The sequence below is a fragment of the Notothenia rossii genome (genome assembly GCF_949606895.1).
Source record: "Notothenia rossii genome assembly, chromosome: 8".
NCBI classification, from domain to species: domain Eukaryota; kingdom Metazoa; phylum Chordata; class Actinopteri; order Perciformes; family Nototheniidae; genus Notothenia; species Notothenia rossii.
In genome coordinates, this window is record NC_136906.1 from 10,331,816 (window position 1) to 10,354,923 (window position 23,108).

General features: G+C 42.1%; 1 protein-coding gene across 1 annotated transcript in view; it reads left to right on the forward strand.

Moving 5' to 3' along the window:
* The first annotated feature begins 459 nt into the window (after positions 1-459).
* Positions 460-23,108, forward strand: part of nherf1b (NHERF family PDZ scaffold protein 1b) — a 34,562-nt gene continuing 11,913 nt past the window's right edge. Inside the window, exon 1 of the mRNA XM_079644511.1 lies at positions 460-1,446. Within this exon, the coding sequence (XP_079500637.1) occupies positions 871-1,446 (576 nt within the window). The 5' untranslated portion in view covers positions 460-870. The remainder of the gene's footprint in view (positions 1,447-23,108) is intronic.

Sequence of the window (23,108 nt, forward strand, 5' to 3'; positions counted from 1 at the left end):
ATCAATTATTCTTTTATGACAGACTATACACCACAGGGAGAACTTATTCTTAGTTGAAATTATACAAGAATCAAATGTTTTAAAGTTTGATAATGTCACAATAAAATTACTGTGGAACATCAAAGTCAAAAACACTTTAATGTATTCCTCTCCGGCCAAATGATATAGCTAAACTGACAATTAGAGATGAATAATGGTTTATTATTAGGGACAACATTGAATAAAAATATGTAATCTACAGTATGACAACATGTGTTTTTCATAAAGGGGAAAGAAGGCAAAAGGTGAGGGGGGAACTACAAATGCAATTTCTAAGAACCAAGAGAAAAATACTGAATATTAAACGTATGAAACAAATAGTGGGAATTAATGAATACGTTTTTTATTTTGTTTTGCTTTAATCCAAGCTCTATCCCCTCTGAACATCATTACTGTATCTTTCAGCATGTTCCTGGACAGCCTGGTTTTGTGTTTAATACTCCTAGAGTCCCTACTTTGCATGAGGCAGCCAGCTGGGCAGTTCCGTGAAAGCACCTCCCTCTTCCTGAGTGGCTTTTCTACTTCAGTCGCTCACAGAGAGAGGAGCTGTGTGAGTTTAACCAGTCTCAGCTCAGTCCTCAGGTCAGGACCTCCAATTCGCGTGAGAGCACCGAGTCACAGTGCAGATTTACACAAGTGAGAGGACACACACATCCAGACTTAAACTCGTGTGTGAAGCTGGAACAAACACCAGCACCGTTTCCCACGGAGTAATCTCCCCAAGAGGGCGGGGGTTGGGTGCATCTCTACGCACACCCTTCCTAAGCAGTATCCTGAGCTTTAACTCCACTTTAAAAACACAGTGAAGGCAAGAGAAGCGTTACCACCACCATGCCGAGCAAAAGCCAGTCTTTACGCCCCCGGTTGTGCACGCTGGACAAGGCGGACACCGGGTACGGTTTCCACCTCCACGGAGAGAAAGGTAAGACGGGGCAGTTTATCCGATTAGTGGAGCCTGACAGCCCGGCTGAGACCTCGGGGCTCCGCGCGGGAGATAGGCTCGTGTTCGTGAACGGGGACGACGTGGAGCACGAGAGCCACCAGCAGGTCGTGTCCCGGATTCGAGTCACCGCGGGTCAGCTGGAGCTGGTGGTGGTGGACCCGGACACGGAGCAGCTGCTGAAGAAACACAACATGAAGTGCCTGAGGGAGTATGTCACTGACGGGGTGCCCTTACCCTTCGACGAGGAGGAAGAAGAAGAGGAGGAAGAGGAGGTGGTGGTGGTGGTGGTTGAAGCAGTGGAGGTGGACGGGACAGTAAACGGGGATGAGAGGCATGCAAAGGAGGGTGAAGAAGACGAGGAAGAGGACCGAGAGGGGACACCCAGGGAGTCCACGCCAGTCCCGGAGAGAAACGGGGAAATCCACATGCACGTCGAGAAAAAGCTGAGCATCAACTCTGAGAAGGTGAGTCAAAGTTTGAAAAAAAAGTTTATGCTCACTCATTACAACATACAATAGCATTTAATTCCAAAAGTGACATTAATAGAGCTGACTTCTGAATAGTCGACTTATTGGTAGTTTTGCTATCAGTCGACTAACTTTTTTCACTGAATGACATACTTCCATAACACTGATGTGCACATCTCTGGTGAACAAAAGAAATAAGATACCATAAAACAAGTCAATATAAGTAAGATAAGATACACCTTTAAGCTTAATTATTAAGCAATAATAAAGTGAAACACAGGATAGGACAGATAAGAGTTAACCCTGCTGAAAAAACCAGCTTGACCAGCCTGACGATATTAGGCTGGAATGGTTGGCTGGTTTAGAGGGATACTGGATGGCTGGTTTAGCTGGTTTAGCTGGTGCACCAGCTAAACCAGCTAAACCAGCCATCCTGACATAGTATGCTGGTCTATGCTGGGCTGGTCACCAGTATCATCCATCTATTGTGTTTAATAATAGTATTAAATATACCATGCTGGAAGCTTACCAGGATTCCAGGTGACCAGCATTCATTGTTTAAATACTGGTATGATTATTTAAACCAGAGAACATAAATATATTATAAAGATTCATTGTCATGTATTCTGGTATCTACCAAAATAAAGGCATTGTATAGTGTTCATAACAGTATTTTAAATTTAATAAATAGCTAGTTAATATAATAAAATACACAGTAACAATACAATAATTATACAAATAACAACCAACCTGCAAATCAACCTGTTTTAGATCAAAAATAAATATATGATCTAAAACAGGTGCAGTTGATTTAAAATACAAGTAATAAATATAATTCAATAGTTAAATGGTAACAAAAACATTAACACTATGTATGATAAGAAAAAGTGTTTTTTGTTTTTCCTTGTTCATGTCCATAATGTTTCCCGTTGTGTAGCGTCCAGCCTTTCCCAATATGGCCTGCATTTCTGTCTGTTGAAGCCACTTCTTGAAGCAAACTGAAAAGAAATGTACAGATATAAGTACACTGTAAAAAGAAAACTTGACATTTGATTTACGTTAACATTTGGGCTGCTGTGGTTGCCAGAACTTGACCGTTAAAGTATGGTTACACAGTTGGTTGGCATAGACAGTCAACAATTGCTTATGGTGAATTACAGTGGCAAAAACAAATAGAGCTAGTGTACACGGTGCAGCTGTATTATCTGGGAAATAGAAGAATCGGATCAGGATTCGGTATTGGTAGACAATCCATATCAAATGAATCGGATCATTGTTAGCATCAGCACTTGATCACCTTTGTCGACTTGCAGCCTAAATACAAGGATAACTCCACTCCTCTCCTACCACTCTTACCTCTAATGAGCCTTGGTAGAACTAGTGTCCGAGTCATAGGGTCCAGGACTGACTGAAGACATGTGGAACAGAGTCATAGGGTCCAGAACTGACTGAAGACATGTGGAACAGAGTCATAGGGTCCAGAACCGACTGAAGACATGTGGAACAGAGTCATAGGGTCCAGAACTGACTGAAGACATGTGGAACAGAGGCATAGGGTCCAGAACTGACTGAAGACATGTGGAACAGAGTCATAGGGTCCAGGACTAACTGAAGACATGTGGAACAGAGTCATAGGGTCCAGGACTAACTGAAGACATGTGGAACAGAGTCATAGGGTCCAGGACTGACTGAAGACATGTGGAACAGAGTCATAGGGTCCAGAACTGACTGAAGACATGTGGAACAGAGTCATAGGGTCCAGAACTGACTGAAGACATGTGGAACAGAGGCATAGGGTCCAGGACTGACTGAAGACATGTGGAACAGAGGCATAGGGTCCAGGACTGACTGAAGACATGTGGAACAGAGTCATAGGGTCCAGAACCGACTGAAGACATGTGGAACAGAGTCATAGGGTCCAGGACTGACTGAAGACATGTGGAACAGAGTCATAGGGTCCAGGACTGACTGAAGACACGTGGAACAGAGTCATAGGGTCCAGGACTGACTGAAGACACGTGGAACAGAGTCATAGGGTCCAGCACTGACTGAAGACATGTGGAACAGAGTCATAGGGTCCAGGACTGACTGAAGACACGTGGAACAGAGTCATAGGGTCCAGGACTGACTGAAGACACGTGGAACAGAGTACAGGCATGTTTCCATGTACAGGAAACTAGACCTTTGAACAGGTGTTTTCATATTTTCTCCCTGAAGGGTCACAAGTTCTTGATCCGGTGTTTGATGTGGGCTGGCATGATCCTTTCGGTAGTGATGAATAAAGAAAACATTATTAATAATAGTAATGATGGTAACAACAATAATATTAGTATAACTATTTATATAACACTTACACAATTACAAAGTGATTCTCATAACAAAAATAGAGAACAAAGCAATAAAAAACTAATTATTATAGGAATGTTAAGAGACAAAGACTTGATAAACATTCTAAGAGGCCGACTACATAAGCTAGACTCTATGGCTCTTGATGACATCAATGAGCAGTCCCAATACATGCTGTTGTATAAAAAGAAATAAAATAGGTCCAGATTTCTTCTATTTTGTGTTGGATGATTTGTTTTATTGATTGCTGATGGATGTTAAGATGTGTTTTACAATTATAACAACACATATTATTGTAATTGGAATCAAAAAGATTGCAAATCATATATTTTAATAAAATCACTAGCAATATAGGGTTTATTCAACACCAGTAAAGCATTAAGTTACTAAATTAACATACACTGAACTGTAAAACAACTTGCCACTATTTAGGAAAGGCTCTGATCAGAAGGGTTGACTAAAAGAGGTGGAGGACGTCTATGTCATGTACAACCGTTGGTAGGTGTTACACCTGAAAGAAAGATAAGGAAATAAGATAGGAGGACAAACATCCTCTAAAGTAAAAGAACACATCATGTCAACCTTTAACCTGAGCCGGTTTTTTTCAGTCTTTACAATGCACTGTTGGAAATTACATTCCAAAGGTTAAATTCCAACTCAATACCATAAATAGTATCAAAGTGCTTTACCTGATAGAACACGTTGCACACGGAGCAGCAACCATCCGGCTGGGCCTTTTGCTGCATATCATCTCCTCCCTCTCCACTGTTTCCAGTAGATCTCTACTGTCCAATAAAACTGAAATTCCCCAAAATATCATAGTTAAAAACAATAACTTGCTTTTGGCATTGAAATGGATTAGAATCTCACCTTTTTCCTGGATGTCAGGAAAGCCAGGAAGTCGTTCCCTTCAAGTCCGCAACCAGTCATAGGAGTTCAAAATGCAAAGCCTGAACGATGACAAGAGCGAGAGACTTACATTTTACAATTATATTTGTAATGAATACCAGAGCAGTGTGTACATAGGCCCTGTACAACATGCAGAGAACAGATCAAATCCCCTGACAGACTCACACACTTTGGTGATGTCCTCATCTGATATTGTTTCATTTTTTAGCAGCAAAGTACATTACTCAAAGTATGTTGGACCCAACTCATTTACAGTATGTTTTGCATCTCCTCAACAATGGTCTGTATCATTGAGTAGAAAAAAACTGTCCTTACAATTTCAGGTAGATTAACACACATTGTAAGAAAGGTTTACAATGAAGCACAAAACCCCTCTTTGTATTAAGCGAGCTGCCACATAAAGTACAGCTTAACATACCAACCTTTGGTAGAGTGAGCTACAGTTAGCTAACTTCCTGTTAAACACAAAACCTCTAACGTGCATTGACGATTTTAAACAAAACTTAACTCTCTCAATTTGTGAGATAACGTTAAGTTACCCTTAAATAACTAAATCACGTTTTTCAGGGGAAAAACAAACTGCAGAAAACGTTAGCTGCTAACTATTGTTAGCTAAGACAGCTAGCTCTTATTAAGGGAAGTAACAATAGCCTCCTAGCAAACTTAAGGTTAACATTAACGTAACGTTGTAAGAAAGCAAAACGAACCTTCAAGAAAGCTTTTACTCTCAGACTGGGTGAAATTGTTTAGCGTTGCCCAGTGGCGATTCTAGAGTCTGTCGGGACCCTGGGTAAACATTCACTGGGGCCCCCTCGAACCAGCTTTTCATCACTACGCACAACCCCCCCCCCCCCCCCCATGACATCCATGCTGGTCTATGCTGGTCTATGCTGGTTTAGCTGGCCAGGCTGGTCATGAACCAGCAAGACCAGCCTGGCCAGCTTGTCCAGCCTGGTAGACCAACTAAACCAGCCTAACACCTTACCTAAAAGCAGGTGGTCTACAGTATGCTGTTTTTTTTCAGCAGGGAAAGCAGTGATAATTAAACTAGAAAATCAAATCTCTAAGTGACAGTAAACATTACAATTTAAAAGTGTTTAGATATGTAACAGGTATGAATACTCCTGAATATGTTAAATATATATTTGAAAGTGTAAGTCATGTGTACAAAAGGTGCAGGATGTTAAACGTTTAAGATGGGGTCAAGCCTTTATTGTGGAGCCTTATTGGTACATGAACATAGGCTTTAAATGAGCTTTTGTCGTGTGTTAAGGAGAGATGAGTCTTTGGCTGAAAGTGCTCCTCATTTTCACTATAGAGGGGGTGGTAGGGTCCAATGTTCTGCTCCTTCAAAATATTTAGATTTATGCTATTGAATGACTCCTGTGGAGAAACGATACTTAACAGAAATGCTCCATTTGTCATCAAAACCGTATGCTTCGAGAAATCCTTTAGTTGAGGACAGCCCTGGACATTAAACCCACTGAATGCATCGCTGAGGGAGTGTTTTCCAAAGAGAATAGGTGCTCTGTGTCTATAACACGGATAACATGGCAGCTGCTCCCACATGCTGCCAGGCTGTGGGCAGGGTCAGCTGGCTGGACATTCGCTGTGGGGGAGAGGACAAACAACAACCTGGCCTCCTTTTGGGTCAAGAAAATCTTAGCCATGATGACCCCCTTCTGTCAGTCTGTAATTTAGAGTAATGTGATTGTGACGTGTTTTTTCTGCAGCCGCCTCAAAGAGCAATCACTTGAAAATGTCCCTCCTCTGTTATTACATCAAGCCACAAGGTTAAGCATTAAGTCAGCATCAATGACGGGCACAAACAGGCTTTGAAAAGCCATGATGTTGTGCTATTCCTTTAGAAAACCCTCATAACAAATATTTAACATCGCTGAACCTTCCACAACAAACAACAGGATTTGTTTTCAATGTCCACAAAATGACTCAGTCTATATGAGTTCCAACCTTTGATCTTTGTCTGTTAAACATTATGGGTGGCTTCTCACTCGGCAGTTCCCACTTGTTGCTGTGTCTTCCTTTTTATTTCTGTGTGTGTGCTGCTGTGAACTCTTAGGGTTCATTAAAAAGCACTCGAGGATAAGAGGGTCCCTCTAGTCTGGAACATCTGTGCCCCTCGCTGCATCGTCCATGTTTACCCCCGAGGCTGCTTCTGCCTGTGTCCAGCTCTCCTGCTCGGAACATTACTGGAAGTGGGAGGGAGAGCAGCAGCTATCAGAAACAGAGATTTAAAAAAAAGACTGTCCATCCGAACCTGTAGGGTTTGATGAAGGCAACATTAAAAAATAATGACATTATTGTCAAAACAAGCCCCGATTTCGTCTTTTGTTATAATGTTAATGTTATAATTTAAAAGCTGTGACGAAAATGTTCACTGTTCTGCTCTTCAATGTATGTTTTTGGTGATATATTAGCTGTTGATTATGGAGCTCAAACAGGTGGGGACATTTTATCTTTATGGTTTAGTGATGATGAGGATACATTAAAGGGATATCTTTATCTGAGATGAATATAGATATTGTATTTTGGTTATTTTACTATTGTTATATAGGGCTGCTCGATTATGGCAAAAATCCTAATGTCGATTATTTTTGGTCAATAATTGATATCACGATTATTAAAAACGATTATCCAGGTACTTTGAAAACATCAATTTATTGGAGAAAAAATGTGAACAGTATGATTTTAACAGTTGATTACCCTGAACTTTAAGTATAATTAAACTGAAAAACCAATAAAAAAATGTTTTATACATTTAAAAAAAAAAAAATAACAAGAAAAAAAATTATCGTTTTATTTCGATTACGTTGTTTTTGTAATCGTTGCAAGCCGTAATTGCGATTTAAAATACGATTAATTGAGCAGCCCTATTGTTATATGGCTTGAATGGAGTTATTTTCGTGGTCTAAATGGAACGGTTGCCATTTCTGCTTTTAAAAAGAACTGAATCAAAGTAGATAGATCTTTTGGGAAACATTTGAATCACTTATTTGTTTCATTCTGAATTGAAAAGCAAAGAACAAAGAAGGTCTTTGTGCTTGGTCATAATATCAATAGTTCTATTTTTAATTTTCTCAATCATAAGAAAGGCCTCAGTCTTGGAGAAGAAGGTACAATTATAAGAACAATTGTGAGCTCCGTCGCCTCATATGAACTCGGCTGTTTGAGAGAAAGCACAGAGAACTGAAATGCCATTGTCTTTACTGAAGCTTTGGCATTTTTCATAGGTGGCCACTTTGTTCACAATAACAGTTTAATAACAGCTTTCATAAGCAAACATGCAGAGCCCTTTTGAGTTATGTTTCTGGCATTTAAGTCCGACAGCTCTTGAGCCGTGCTGGGTTATGTTGTTTGTCCCGGGAAAACACAGCGATTGTTCCCGTGTTGAGTCTCAATACTCTCCACAGATGGTTTAATGGAGCTGTGGCAGTAGAAATCACACTGGCACGCAACGCAACACTGAAGTTACTTAGGGACAAAATACACCATATGGAGTGTGAGCGTGTAAATTGGACTCTAGGGAAGCACTTTTAGAATCTGCTGTGTCTCCATGTTACAGTTAAAGCCACCTCAGGGTGTTTTTTTTTTAAGTGAGTAGACTGTTTTCTGGATTTCTCTCCCTAACATCCTGTCCGGCATTCCTGTGCCCGAGCCCTGTGGCCCTGCCAATGACACACACACACACACACACATACATGTACAGCATGTATGACACACTGGTTCAGCCGCAGTCACACTGACGTCTGCACTCCGCCTGTCCTGCCCTCTGTCTTTGAAGCGGCACAAAAGAGGGTTCGAAGAGCGACGCCTTCTCCGGAAATTGAGGAGCCTAGCTCAAGGTTACCATGGTTACGTGTGTGTGTGTGTGTACCACATGTGGAGCGTATGTGTGAGGATGGAGGTAGACGAAAGTGAGAAAGCGCAAGTGAGGTGAGAAAAAACGTGAACAAGCAGTGATGAAGTCGAAAAGATGGAGCGTGGCCCCCCCGGGAAGAAAAAAGGAGCCATGGTTGTCGTCAACAAGGAACAAAACACACAAAACGATCCACATCAGCCGTTCCAAAGGTCGTTGTTTTGTTTACCAGGCAGTAAAAATGTTACTCTGTCATTGTCGGGTGCAGTGAAGTAACAGCGGAAGCTCTCTCACTCAGCTCGCATCACAAATCAAGTTCCACCAGCTCATCCGGAAAAAATTTGTGGAAACAAGTTTGCATTTATGGCTGTGATGACGCATGATGTCTGTCTGTAATACTGGAAAGGAGCCCTATTATTATACACTGCCTGTGCTGCAGCCCCTCTTTCCACCCTCTGTCTAAAACCAGAGTCTATAACCCCCAGGTACTGAGAGAGTATGAAATAAAACTGAGTAACCCGTTTCACACCGCTGGAGCTGCCATCTGTGTTCAGGCTGTGGATTTGGCGATGGTGTTAACGTTGCTTTGTCCCACCCCTCAGCAGCCAATCACGGACAATATGTTGGAGCGCTAGCCAATAGCAGCGCAAGTGTTACTGATACCTCATTCACACCAACGTAACTCCGGTTCAAGCTCCGTGCTAGAGCTTTTCAGGTTCAGAACCGGTTCTTCGGTTTTAACTCCGGCTCTTTTCACACTGCCCAGAGTCCGACTGGTGCTGCGTCATTGCGTCATCGTTTGCGTCATGACGTAACCGTTTGCGTGCCTGCTTCATAAAGCCAAACCGCGCGGAAACTCCTCACAGCTGACACCAACAACAACAACAACAACGGCCGATGGTGCTCCAGCTTCCTCTCTACCTCTTCGGAAGACCAGATTCCCAGTAGGTAGCTGGTCTCTTCAGTGGACCACTGCTGCTTGTTAAGTTTTTCCATCGTTGTGTACAAACTGGATAAAACGCAGGCTTTTTGTTGTTGTTCAGGAGGTGATCCCGCGCCTGCTCCACCTCGACGTAAGCGTGACATATGCGGTGCTTTTGCTCTAGCCGGCTAGGCTGCTCCGCTGCGGTGTGAAAAGGAAAACCCGGTGCTTTTCAAGCTCCAGCTCCGAACCGGCCCTGAAACACCGTTGGTATGAAATGAGGTAATAGTGATGTCCTTAGGTGACAGAAGTAAACAAAGGAGTCCAATGGAGGCCTTTGCAGAACATTTCCATGCACAAAAAAACTATATATCACACTACAGGAAAGGGAAGACCACAGAAAGCATAATAGCGCCACTTTAATAAAAAAAATTCCAAGGAGTTCCATGCAGTATGGAATAATATTATGGCATAAAAAATGTTTTAACTATTGGATGATTAACCTAAGAAAAACCTGTTTCACTGTTTACAAGGGCACCTACAATTTGGCAGTTACACGCATACAAAAAGTATTTTCTCAGGAGCTGTGTCTCCTTCCTCTCGCTGCTTTTTGCTTTTTCATCAGTGATTAATTGAGATTCAAGAGAGAAAGTGTGAGAGTGAGGAGTTTCTTTGGGTGTCTTCCTCAATGGCTGCTTACATAAGACTCTTTAAACACTAATTACAGGAGGGGAAGAGACTTGTGTCAGAGGAAAATTACTGCGGCAAGATGGGATCTGGAGGAAAAATATTCAAACACAAATATATAAAGGTCCATGAATCAGTCATTTATACAACAGAAAAACAGGGGTGACTAATGGTTTAAAAAAAGAAGAAGACATGAATTATAGTAATTAAAGACCCTTTTTAAGAGTGTATTTCACCAAGGACACACACTGTTTAAAGCCCTCAAATGAGACAAGAAGGCGACTTTGTGCCCTCCTCTAATCTGAGCCTGTAATCTGCACACTTGTATAAAACCTGCTTATTAAAGAGCTTGAAGCCTTACACTGCTTTCACCACACATGGCACTCATGGCTTTCTAAACTGGCTTTACATAACAAAGTGTGGGGCTATAACTGCACAATGTCTTTCCCCTAAACAAATCATCCTGAAGCTGTTGTGTGGAAAGATTCAGTGTTTGTACAGCCTTCAGTGCGCTGTATACAGAATGGGCTTTTTAACTGGCTTTCATTGGCTGTCAATGAAGTGAAACCCGACTTTAACCCACAGTGGCAGATAAGGAGACATAGGGTTGCAACTGGAAATCATTTTGAGATAAATGTATACCTTGTTCCATCTAATAAAAGTCCAAAGATAGTGAGAAATGTCCATCCCAGCTCCTCATAACCCATGATGACATCATCAAATGTATTATTTTTTTGTCCACTACTCATAAAATATGCAGTAAAGAAACTAGAAAAATGTTCACATTTGAGAAGCTGTATTCTGAGAGGTGTTCATAAAGAACAACCCAAACAAATTATCAATTTTAGTTGACAACTAATCAATTCATTATTTATCTTTTCAGCTACAGTTTCTTTATTTGTCTCTTAATCTTTGCCTCAAGGAAGGTCAACATCACACCCATGTGACTTTTCTATTTCTGTTCTATACTTTTCAGTAATTTCCCGATTTTACCGTCCAAGTTTACCTGATGTAATGCCTTCAGGAATAGCATGGTGATACAGTTTTCTGTGAATAGAATTAACGTCAGCTTTCGTTAAGAGTGTGTCATGCATTAGAGGCAGACATAGCCACACCTAGAGCAGCTATTCCATCACTCCAGGTGTGTGTGTGTGTGTGTGTGTGTGTGTGTGTGTGTGTGTGTGTGTGTGTGTGTGTGTGTGTGTGTGTGTGTGTGTGTGTGTGTGTGTGTGTGTGTGTGTGTGTGTGTGTGTGTGTGTGTGTGTGTGTGTGTGTGTGTGTGGGGGTGTGTGTGTGTGGGGGTGGGTGGGTGGGTGTGGGTGGCTGCTGTCTATGGGAGTCTTGGCCTGTGCAGACCCCAGGACGTTTGCACTGGTTTCCTGTCATTGTTGTTAGTGGAAGATTTCCCCCCCACTCGATCCTCTCCTCAACCCCCCCTGGCCTGCAGGTCTTAGCAGGAAAGTAAAAAGTACAGTGGAAAGGTCAGATCATTTACTCAGAGCCTTCAATCAGAACAGGATATACACTAAATGAAATGCAACACTGGTTGAATGGCATGTTCCAGCAACACTGAATCATGAGAGTAAACGCCACTTCCAGCTGTGTTTGTTGGTGTGCTTATCATTGAAGCCATTGTCACAAAGCCAGGTATTGTACAGGCTGTGTTTCGGTAAAGGAGTGTGTTCCTTTGTGTTTGTGTTTTCAACTATAACAAAGTGATTCATTCTGAAATGCTGCAGGCGCTTGCATGACGTACGCTCTTAATGCGCCTTTGAGCATGTGCTGTATTTGTTTTTCCTGGGTGTTTTCACGTTAGTGTGTGTGTGTGTGTGTGTGAGGAAGTTTGGGAGTGTCCGTTTCCTTTTGCTGATCTTTTAAGATAATGAAGATATTGGTGTCAAATGCGTAACCAAAATGATAACACCTTTTTTATCTTTAGTGCACTTTTTTAAGGTATTCAAAGACACTTAACATATCCAGGTTAAATTCCTAAAACATCAATATAACAACACACTTAAATGATACGAAATGAAATACACTTTACATTCACAGTAGATTGGTGCCATCACAAATGAGCTATAGAAAGGGCTAGAGGAGTGGGTGATATTAAAGAGGCCCTATTTGTGGGCCTCTTTAATATCACCCACTCCTAATGTGTGATACGGATTCATCAAATACAGTTTCACAGAACATATCATTAATTATGTTTATCATTAGCATCCCAATGAAAGCAAATACATGTAATAACTGGTTGACATTTAACTTTATAGCAATAACCATCATAAATAGATAACATTAATTTGAATCGTGTTTGTGTGTGTATTGTGGGCGGGACTTACTCGTGACACAATACTATCAAAGAGTGTCGCCCAAGATAACGCTGAGCATTACCAGTGTTGTTTTTGTAAGACAGTCACGTACAAGTCATTGCAACATGAAGGAGGCGAGGAGAATATATACAAAACATAATGGCTGTCATTAGAGAACAGTGTGAACACAAGTGGATCAAGTACAAGCCTTTTTGTGAGCGTTTCAGGGGCCTTTTTATTAGTCGACAGTGTAGCAAAGACGGGAAATAAAGAGAGGGGAAGGATGTGCAACAAAAGAAAATGTCTGGAAACAGGTCAGCATCAGAAGTTCACTGTTGTAAATGTTGTTATCTAAATGTTAGTCATACAGTGGGAAAAAGCATAATATAAGGTCTTAAGCAGAGATAGGAAGCTGTTCTACCACATCAGAACAAATGCCATATATATTTCTTTTTAGAAATAACTGCATCAATTAATCACTTGTCAGAAAATAGTGAAACATGTCTTTCCCAGTTTTAAAGCTCCAGGTGATGTCTTTAAATATCTTGTTTTGTCAGTCCAAAATCCAAAGAAAGTCACTTTTACTGTGCCCAAAAATATTTGAGAGGCTGAAAACTGCATTTTCGCCTGAAAATCTAAATATTTTATAATTCAGAAGACTAGTGGAGATGGACGTGTGTCTTCCCCTCCATCTCCCCCTTTCAAATCTAACTATGAAGTATAGGCTAAATGTGGCTAAAAATAACCTTTAAGAAAAGTTTGTGATTATTTGTACCCATCACTTTGCAGCTCTACCGTTGATTAGGGGCGAAACAAGCCATCGATAATAAGTTGTCTTTACAAATCAAATCACTGTGAAAGTGAAACTCAGTGACGTTGGTCCAAACAACAAAACCACTGTCCCGTCCCTCCACTCCAAGACCCCTGTGGCCCAGGTCAGGGGTGGAACCTAAACTGTGTGCGTGTGTGTGTGTGTGTGTGGTGGTCTTGCTGTGCGATCGGGTCCCATGGGATTCTGGACGGAGACTTCACAATGCCACATTCCAGTCCCCACTCCATTCTGCTGAAGGTCCACCACCCCGGTCGGACAATGAGCCGGAGGGCCGCGCCCTGCGGGGGGTTGGGGGGAGGGATGGGGAAGTGGCTGGCTGCACTGCTCGCCCTGAAATAGATTCGCCCCCCCCCCCCCCCGCCGCACACCAACTCCCTTCCTCCTACCGTACAAGACACAGATGCCGTAGAGCCAAGACAGAGAAGTGTTGGTGTGCATTTTTCTGTACCCTGAATGGTAGCCTGGGATCTAAGATTTGTATCGCTAACCACTACACGGTAGCTAATGAGCAAATGACAATTACGCCATTGAATCAAACTAGGGAATATTTTAAGAAATCTTTCCTAAAATACTTACTTACTGGGCTTAATTGGCAAACGTAAAATATACCTGCTTAGCTTCAGCATGTTAGCATTTAGCTCAAAGTACCTAGCATGGCTGTTAAGTCTTTCTATTTCTTCAAGATTTGTATTAATTGAATACAAAAAAAGTAAACAAAAAATACAATTTGTCTAGTACATTTTAAATCACTCAATGCATTTCCCATTTCCCCCAAGGAGAACTCAAAACACAAGAACACAAATAGAAATGTTCCCACTTACAGCAGCCTCAGTGATGCAACACAGCCAAAAGGCAGGTTCTGAATAAGGGGCATGACTAATTCTTCTGTTGTAACGCTTAATCTCTTGTCCCTGCTAACCGCTTTGTTTTAATTGTTGCCTGCCACCCACCTGCTCTAATAACAGAAGTGTATATAAGTGGCTGACACGGGGCGAGAACCATTTCAGCGTATTGTAGAAAACCCATACAGTATGTTAAGTTGAAGAACACAGAAGATCCACATGGGGAATGTTTCCCTTTGGCTCATTCTTCATTACCAACAGTGGATCTATGATCTCACTGTGTAACAAACCACTGGTCTTTATGTCTGCTTGTTTGCAACAGGGTTGAACGCAAAACTGACCACATCATGTTGTAACTTCTGCTTGGATGTAGTAACAAGGTTCTGCCTATCATCAAACATTGCAGTGCTGTGTGAGATGTTGTGTGTGAAACTTGTGTTGGAGTTGGTTTAGCAGATGTTGATTTCAGGTCTGCCTGGGTGGGGGGGTCAGGGACAGGAAGACTGGCCGAGGAGATAAAAGTTGTTGACTGTGAAAGCACCAAACTCTCAGTCAGCGTTGGGCTGATCTAATACAATCACGATTCAAAAACAAAGACAGCCAACTGCGGATGAAGACCCTTGAGTAAAAGCAGACCCTGCTATCTCTATTTTCAGGCACTCCATTTGCTCCTATCTGTGCCTGCACTCCTGCTGTGATGAGGGACGATACTTTTCTATTTCCAGGCCTTCCCCCTAAAGAGTGTATTGTAATGGGAACCCTCAGCAGAACTTTTCTTTAGTGTCTTTTGTATAGCCAGTTTGTCCCATCCTCAAATTGAAGGGGACAGTAGGGTGCTTTGTTCGCCCCTCAGCCTGCCTCGCAGCTGGTTCAATGGTCCTGCTTGAAATCCAACACCCCCATCCTGCCTGAGAGAGTGGTGCGCTCCGTACTCTCAAATCCTGTGCCACGGTAGTTTTAAAAAAGAAGCATGTTTTTCTTCAAACATGTATTACGTCTGTCCTTGAGGCTGTTAATCCCTGTCAACTACGACACATGACAATCACAAGGAGTGGGGGGGTTTGTCATGTCACTGAGTAACCACGGTGCCTGGCAGCGTGTCACTTTAGCAGTTATTCTGTACGCTGATCAAAGAGGCCCAAGTCACGGGTGAGCTGCCCTCTTTTATTACAGCGACATGGGGAATGAAGTAGGCAGCCGAAAGAGAGGAAGAGCGATACATAAAGAGAGGCTGCTGTAGACATTTCTGCATGCAGAGCAGCTGAGTGTGACAGGCTTCTGTTGATCATTTGCAGGACTCGTGAGTTTATGGGACATTGGATAGTCGTCCGTGAGGTATTTATGTAATTAGGCAAATTAAAGCATGCAACGTTTTCATTTTCCCCCTGAGTATGTGAAACATTAAAGAGTTCATAATATGCTCATTTTCAGGCTTATATTTGTATGTAGTGTCTCTACTGTGACATGTCTAAATACTTTCATGTTCAAAAAGGTCTTTATTTTTCTCATACTGCCTCTTTTCCCCCTCTGTCTGAAACCAGAGCCCAGTCTGCTCTGATTGGTTAGCTGGCCGGCTCTGTTGTGATTGATCAACTGCGCAGAGATGTCCCACCCCTTAGCCTATTGCGTGTAATGTGTTGGAGCGCCAGCCAATAGATGCGTGAGTGTTACATAGTGATGTCACTTTTTTATGGAAGTAAACAAAGGAGTCCAATGGAGGCGTTTCAGGCAGGGGGGGGGGGGTCCAATAACCATCCTCCTTTAACAAAATACTTCACTTTCATCCAGTTTTTGACAGTAGTTGTAGCATTTTGAGACTTTGAAACTTAAATTACCGTGTGTGTGTGTGTGTGTGTGTGTGTGTGTGTGTGTGTGTGTGTGTGTGTGTGTGTGTGTGTGTGTGTGTGTGTGTGTGTGTGTGTGTGTGTGTGTGTGTGTGTGTGTGTGTGTGTGTGTGTGTGTGTGTGTGTGTGTGTGTGTGTGTGTGTGTGTGTGTGTGTGTGTGTGTGTGTGTGTGTGTGTGTGTGTGTGTGTGTGTGTGTGTGTGTGTGTGTGTGTGTGTGTGTAACAGGAGTCATTTGGGGGGGCTCTTGGGAAAAAAGGTTGGGAACCACTGCTCTGGAGGGAACTTTTTTTTTTTAAATGAAGTCAAAGACCCAGAGCTGTGCCACTAGAATACAGTCATAGATGTCCTACAGGCTTTCTCCTTTATTAAAGCCTGTAGTTAAAAAATCGGTCCGCTGGCAAAGCATGAGGAAAATATGAAGTAACTGGCTGTTTGAGTGGCAGAGCTGCACACACACACACACACACACGCACACACACACACACACACACACACTGCTCTCTCCGCGCCATTCGCAGCTTCAGTCTAACCGGTATCAGGCTGACAGACGCAGATCTCTGGTGGCTGACTCACAGGCTGATTAACATGATGGATGGGTATTATGGAGGTCGTTGTCTGCTTGTTATTGCTCCCTGAGAGTGTTTGCAAGATGCAAATCAATCAATCTGGCTCGTCAGACACGCACCTGTGGGCTCCTCCAAGGCAGAAACGATGACTCCTGTGTTCTTTCCGTGCGGCGCTATGCATGTAAAAGCTGATATACTTTCTTAACACCCTATGGCTCTGGGAACAGCAGTCTTAGTCTATTGATTGAACAAAGTTATCTCAATAACTACTTGGTGGATTGCTATGATATTTGGGGTGAATATTCAGGATCCAAGGAGGATGATTATGTCTGAATTTGGTGATCCTCTGACTTTGAAAGTAAATAATCATGCGCCTTTTAATTCATTTAGGTTGGATTTTGTTTTCGTCAATTCATTAGTCCAAATAGAAACACGCAGTAAACAAAAGGTAATTTGCCTGATGGCCATTGTTTTTTTTATACTCCTAATTTTCCGTAGGTATTGGGAAAATGTTATCAAGAATTATTTTAGAAATGTTATTCAGATATCCTCTGAGCCGTACTCACCATGATGTTCACATTTCTTGAATGAAACGGGAATACATCAGTATCAAATAGAATAATTACCAATAGCATTCCTTTTTTCTTGACCCATAAGTTTGACTGCAGCATTAACATTCCTGAATCTGACAATTTGTCTTGTGGGGTAACAAAAAAGTGTTCAAAGATTGGATTTCCGTCTGTTATTTGAGACTTAAGTTAGCAATAACAGCTCCACTATACGTGCTGCGCAGAGCTGCTATAAGATAAACCTCTATATCTTATCTATTCATAACCACAGCTTCCTGAGGAACACCAGGAACAAAGTCTAAAAGAGGATTATATCGACGTCTGGGAGGGGAACCTGAAAACTCTCGACAACCCGAGAGAAACCGTGTGCTGGCACAGAGGGTGCAGATTTGTGTCACAGCCGTTAAGAGCGTTCTGAGAATATTAACACAGTCCCTGGCTTTGTTTTGCAGCGATTGGTATTCAAAGCCATTGCTTATTTGTTGTGGCTAAATCCTTCTGAAGTCTTCGCTGCAGCGCAAGGAACTCAATTAATATATGAAATGCCTGAAGGAGGTTGTATCTAAAAGAAGTGAGAGGCTAACAGCTGCTGGGATTAGATTGAAGGATCGAACTGGGAACAAATGTGATTTGTTACACTAAATGTTAATGAGGAAATATGTCTGCAGAGAGGAATGACAAAGGCACTTAATCTGTTTATTTAATTAAAGAGAACATTTAAGGGAATAGTTTTACATTTTGGGAAATACGTGTATACATTATTTATTTTTTCACTCATGTTGCGATTCACAAACTGTAGCCTGTATACAGCAGGGATGGGACTATATCGACAGCAAGGACTTTATTTTTTGAGTGTGAGACAACTTTTAGTACCACCCAACGGGGAACTCAGGCATTGTGTTGGCACTGTGAGTCAGATCCTCAAGCATATCTTGCCTTATCGTCAGTTTGACTCTAAATGGGACCGTCATTTACAAAATGTACAACATGCTCGAATGAAGAAGACTCAATTGCCACCATAAATTCATCAAGAAATCTTTTACTGTGATAATTAATGGAAGTGTTCGTTTCGCATCGACTCATTTCCCTATTGGCTTTACCTTTAAGTCTTTATAAGAGGATTACACTTTGTTGGACGAGAAGACCAATACCACTCTTGTATTAAACATCAAGCCAGTTAGCTTAGCATGAAGACTAGATACAAACAATCCAAGTCAGATTTGTCTCTTGGTCGTGCTAACCAGCATTTCAAAGAGGCTTGATGTTGCCTGGCTTCTGTATGAGATGTCAAATACAGTTATTTCACTCTCTGCTCTTTAGAGGAATGTTTTGACAGACACTTCAATCCTCTACATGCAAATTAACGAAAGCCTCCCATTCCATGATGTTGTCCGTGTGTCGATGAGTTTTTTTGTGCATGAGTTTGTGTTGTATTTGAATTTCTCTTTCATGTCAGGAAGTTGAGCTTGCACAGAGGGAAGCATATTGAGGGAAGATGTGTCAACAGTTCCTGTTCAACACTTCCCACCCTCAAAGGAAAGTGTGTGTCACTGAGAGGGTGTCCACTCTAGAAAACCCTGTTTTTCTGTTCACACAATAGAAACCGTACGACTTGGATCCTATTACAGTCAAAAATAAGGATAATGGTTTGTGGTATTCAAGCATACAAAACAAGATTACATGACACATATTTGCATCGTGGTCACACAAATCTTTTGAAGAATTCAAATTGGTTGATCATTTTGACAACTGAGCTAAATCTCAGGAAGCAGTATTGTTTTCTTTCCCATATCACGTACATGCAGATGCTTTAGCGTCTGGGAATTTCTCAAAACAAAACAAAAGAGTCTTGAGAGGAAGTATACGAATGTTCCCGAATAAAGCTGACCTCAGGCAAAAGCTAAGCCGGTCTAAAACAAATCATTAGTTGTTCTTACTGCGTAAGTTAGGGAACGCAGATTTGTGTGTCATTCCAAGACAGATATGGCCGTTCAGCATGGATGTGTGTGTCAGGGAGTTATGACGACCGGTGATTTACAGAACGTCCCCTGAGTGTACTGTGTTTGTATCTTTGTTGTGCTCAGCATATTTGAAACTGTGTCTCGGTATAGAAGACCTTACATTGTGTTTGTTGTTAACACACAAAACCACACACACACACACACACACACACACACACACACACACACACACACACACACACACACACACACACACACACACACACACACACACACACACACACACACACACACACACACACACACACACACACACACACACACACACACACACACACACACACACACTCAATTGACCGGTCCTTGGTTAGCCGTCCTGGCTTGTGTGTGTTCAGCAGATTCCACAGATTTCAGACCCTCGTGGAGATTCTTCAGCCTTTCACTTTCCTCCGACACAAACCCCCCTCTGTTGTCCCGAGCAGAGCCTCTCTCTCTCTCTGCACAGGGACGCCTAACGTCAGCCACGGACCCCATGAGCGTCACTGTGTTAATGCCAAGGCTGCAGAGTGTGTTGATGCCACATGAACAGAGTAATTATAAATCACGGAGAGTGCTTTACTGCCACGGAGAGTGAGAGCTGCTTGCTTGTTTGGTAATTCAAGGCTTTTAAAGGAGGAGAAACATTGAGATAAATTAAACTTTTTAAAGAGGCCCTATTATGCTTTTGGGGGGGGTTTCCCTTCGCTGTGGTCTCTTGTTTAGGTTGTTGTGCCTGTAAATGTACAGAAAAGCCTAAAATCACAAAGTTCCTTCTAGAGGTTTTATTTCCGTTAGACTTCTTTTTTTTACTTTGCGACAAAGTGACATCACTAATTAACACCCGGACTTCCATTGGCAGTCGCTCCAACACTTTGTACGTGATAGGCTCTGGTTTCAGACAGAGGGTGAAAAGAGGTGCAGGCAGAATGAGAAAAATAATGATACGTTAAAGCAGGTAAACATGTCACAGTAGACACGCTAAATACAAATCTGTGAAACCTGAGAAATGAGCATGATAGAGCCCCTTTAACTAAAATACAAGACTGTCTACTCAGTCTGCACTTTGGATTGAACCTTTTACATTTAAAGGCCTTGTAAAGGACGGTGGCTTCACTCTGAGTTTGGGTGTAACACTTGAGAAACTGAAAGACGTGCAATCAAAGACGATCCCTTTTGTATAATCAGTTACCATTATGATGGAAGTGTGGCTGCAGGGCTCTTATCAGGAGCTCATCTGATGAGTGATCAGCTCTCAAGCTGCCCAGCATGATGATGAGAAAAGGACAGCTTTGACATTCATGTTTTCTATCTGAGGTGTGTGTGACACTGTGTAATGATTTTAGTTTGAGATATTTACATGATACTCAATATGGATAAGAACCTGTGGGGAAAGGGACAGGAGTTAAAAGGAATGCATTTAGCTTTACTGCTGAGTTAGATGAATAGATTAGTAACACTGTTTTATCTAACAGCCTGATCCCACCAAGTTGCAGATGAATTACCGTAATTTTCGGACTATAAGCCGCGCCTTTTCCCCTATTTTTCGACGCTGCGGTTTATATAACGGTGCGGCTAATCTATGGATTTTTACAGCTAAAGGCCAACACCTTTAACTCTATGGGCTCTATGGCCGGTCCGCGGACCCCCACCTTTAAGCGGCGGGTTCCAGCAGGAAAAGCTGGAGGCCGGAAAAGAGTGAGACAGGTAGCGCGCAAAAGTAAAAGTGGAACCGAGAGTGGTACGCCGCTGCTGCGGCTTATATTCAGGTGCGGTTTATAGTCCGAAAATTAGGGTACATAGCAATTATCTTTGTCATTTTGCGTGTGTTTGCTGTGACGTTCACGTGTCAATTCTCTGAAAGTCAGGTGGAACATAGTTGAAGTGCAAGAAAACCCCAAATCCTTAACTTAATTGACAAAAAAAACGTTCTATTCTTAACCTTATCCGTAGCTTTGTTGCTTAGACGTACCTAGTTACAATTCACAATGTTTACTGTGTGTTGAAAACTCTGGCTTTTGGCTTTTGTGTGCGAAAGGCTTTAAAGGACACTGGAAAGGCCCAACATTTGATGAACACAGGCCGTTAAATGAACACAAAATGGTCTTCAAACTAGCATGTTTTCTCACATAGGTATCCTAATTAAAGATTGGTTGTTTGCCAAACTAACATCTGTTAGCAGTAAACAGATGACTCAAAACCTGTAAGCATAGGGGTGCCTCTATTTTAGCGGTGGAAACAAACTACTAACCTGCAGTTTATTGTTAGAACCTCACATGATTTCTAGGAATGACAGTACACAGAATCACCTGCTCTACTTGAAAACACCATAAAGTGCGTTTTTTTATAGGGTTTTTTCCAAGAAAGACGAGGCGAGAAGTTAAATATTGGTGGCGGAGGGCGTGTTGTAGACTTAGACCTATTGTCTTACATAATACAGTAAAGTGACAATCACTCATGGCTGTTGAGAGAAAGCGTTGATTCAGTTTTTATGACGTCCTCTTTAAGCTTTAACCAATCAGCTTCCTGCCCCGTATTTACTGTAGAAAGTGAGTCAGACTTTATTTATAGAAGTTTTTTTATTGTCTTCCAGTGTTTTAGTTGACAGAGGGCGGGACGCAGAGCTGCTCTGATGTGAAGGGAGGGTCGGGTTAGATTTTGTCGCTCTGACAAAGATTATCCTGACCACTGCTGCGTCTCCTGAGCTCACTGGCTCCTGTAGTTCAGATGTGTTCTGACCTCCTTGATGACTAAGCCATTAAGGCGCCCTATTTTTAAGTAAATAACCTGCATCTCCCATTCAGCTGAAGGGCGTTGCAGCTTTTTCATTCCAATGTTTTGAGTTTGATTCACACACTGTGACCTGTTGGGAAGTATAATGTGACGTCATCAACAGCAAGTCTTTTTTTTATGACACAAATTAACAATCTTTTGAATCTTTTAGTACAACCAAACCTGAACTCAGCAGTAGACAGGGTCTTTTTCTCAGACTTGAGTACTGCCAGCCAGGATGCAGGTTTAAGGTACTTGTAGGTGAAGGGAGTGTCTGATCATATTTGGTCACACGGACAAATATGACCTTGACCAGCGCTGCCTTTCCTGATTATCTGTAGCTCCTACATTACGTCATATGTGGACCTCTTTGATGACAACGCCATTAAGGCTGCTTTACCTATAAATACAAAAACCTGCTTATTCTGTAACGTCAATAACAGCATGCCATTTTTTTTAATTAAGAGTGAATATTCAACATCTTTTGTGTCTATAAGTAACCAAACCTGGGTAATAACACCAAAGCATACCCTGCTTTATGGTCGATTTTGCTCTTAATTGGATTATAAGTTACAAAATACAGATCATGCTGAAATGAAGAAAACTTGCACTTGAGGCCATGAAGGTGTCAGAAACATTTTTAGGTAAGGCACCTCCGTATTGGCCCACCTTGTGTTTCCGGTCACATTTGGTCACACTGATAAAGTTGATCTTGGCCAGTGCTGCGTCTCCTGATATCTGTAGCTCCTGTATTCTCTGTATTCTCTGTATTCTCTCTATTCTCTGTATTCTCTGTATTCTCTGTATTCTCTGTATTCTCTGTATTCTCTCTATTCTCTGTATTCTCTGTATTCTGTCGTGTTTTGACCTCTTTGATGACAAAGCCATACGGCGCCCTACTTCTAAATAAAGAACGTGCTTCTTCCACTCAGCGGAAGGGAGGCTCTGGGGTTGAACTTGAGTTTTTCCTGGATGACAATACAGCTCTAACTCTTCCTGCCATCCCATAGTGGGGCGGGGCGAGGGGGAGGTGAGAGGTTGGCGCCCATTGTCCTCCTCGGAGCCAGGAGTGATCAGGGGCTTCGGACCACACCGGAACCGATCCCTTCCTCAAGTCCCCCCTCCCCAAATGTTCCCTAAACCTTCCCAGCAGACCTCCAATCACATGCCTCCAGGACCCTCTTC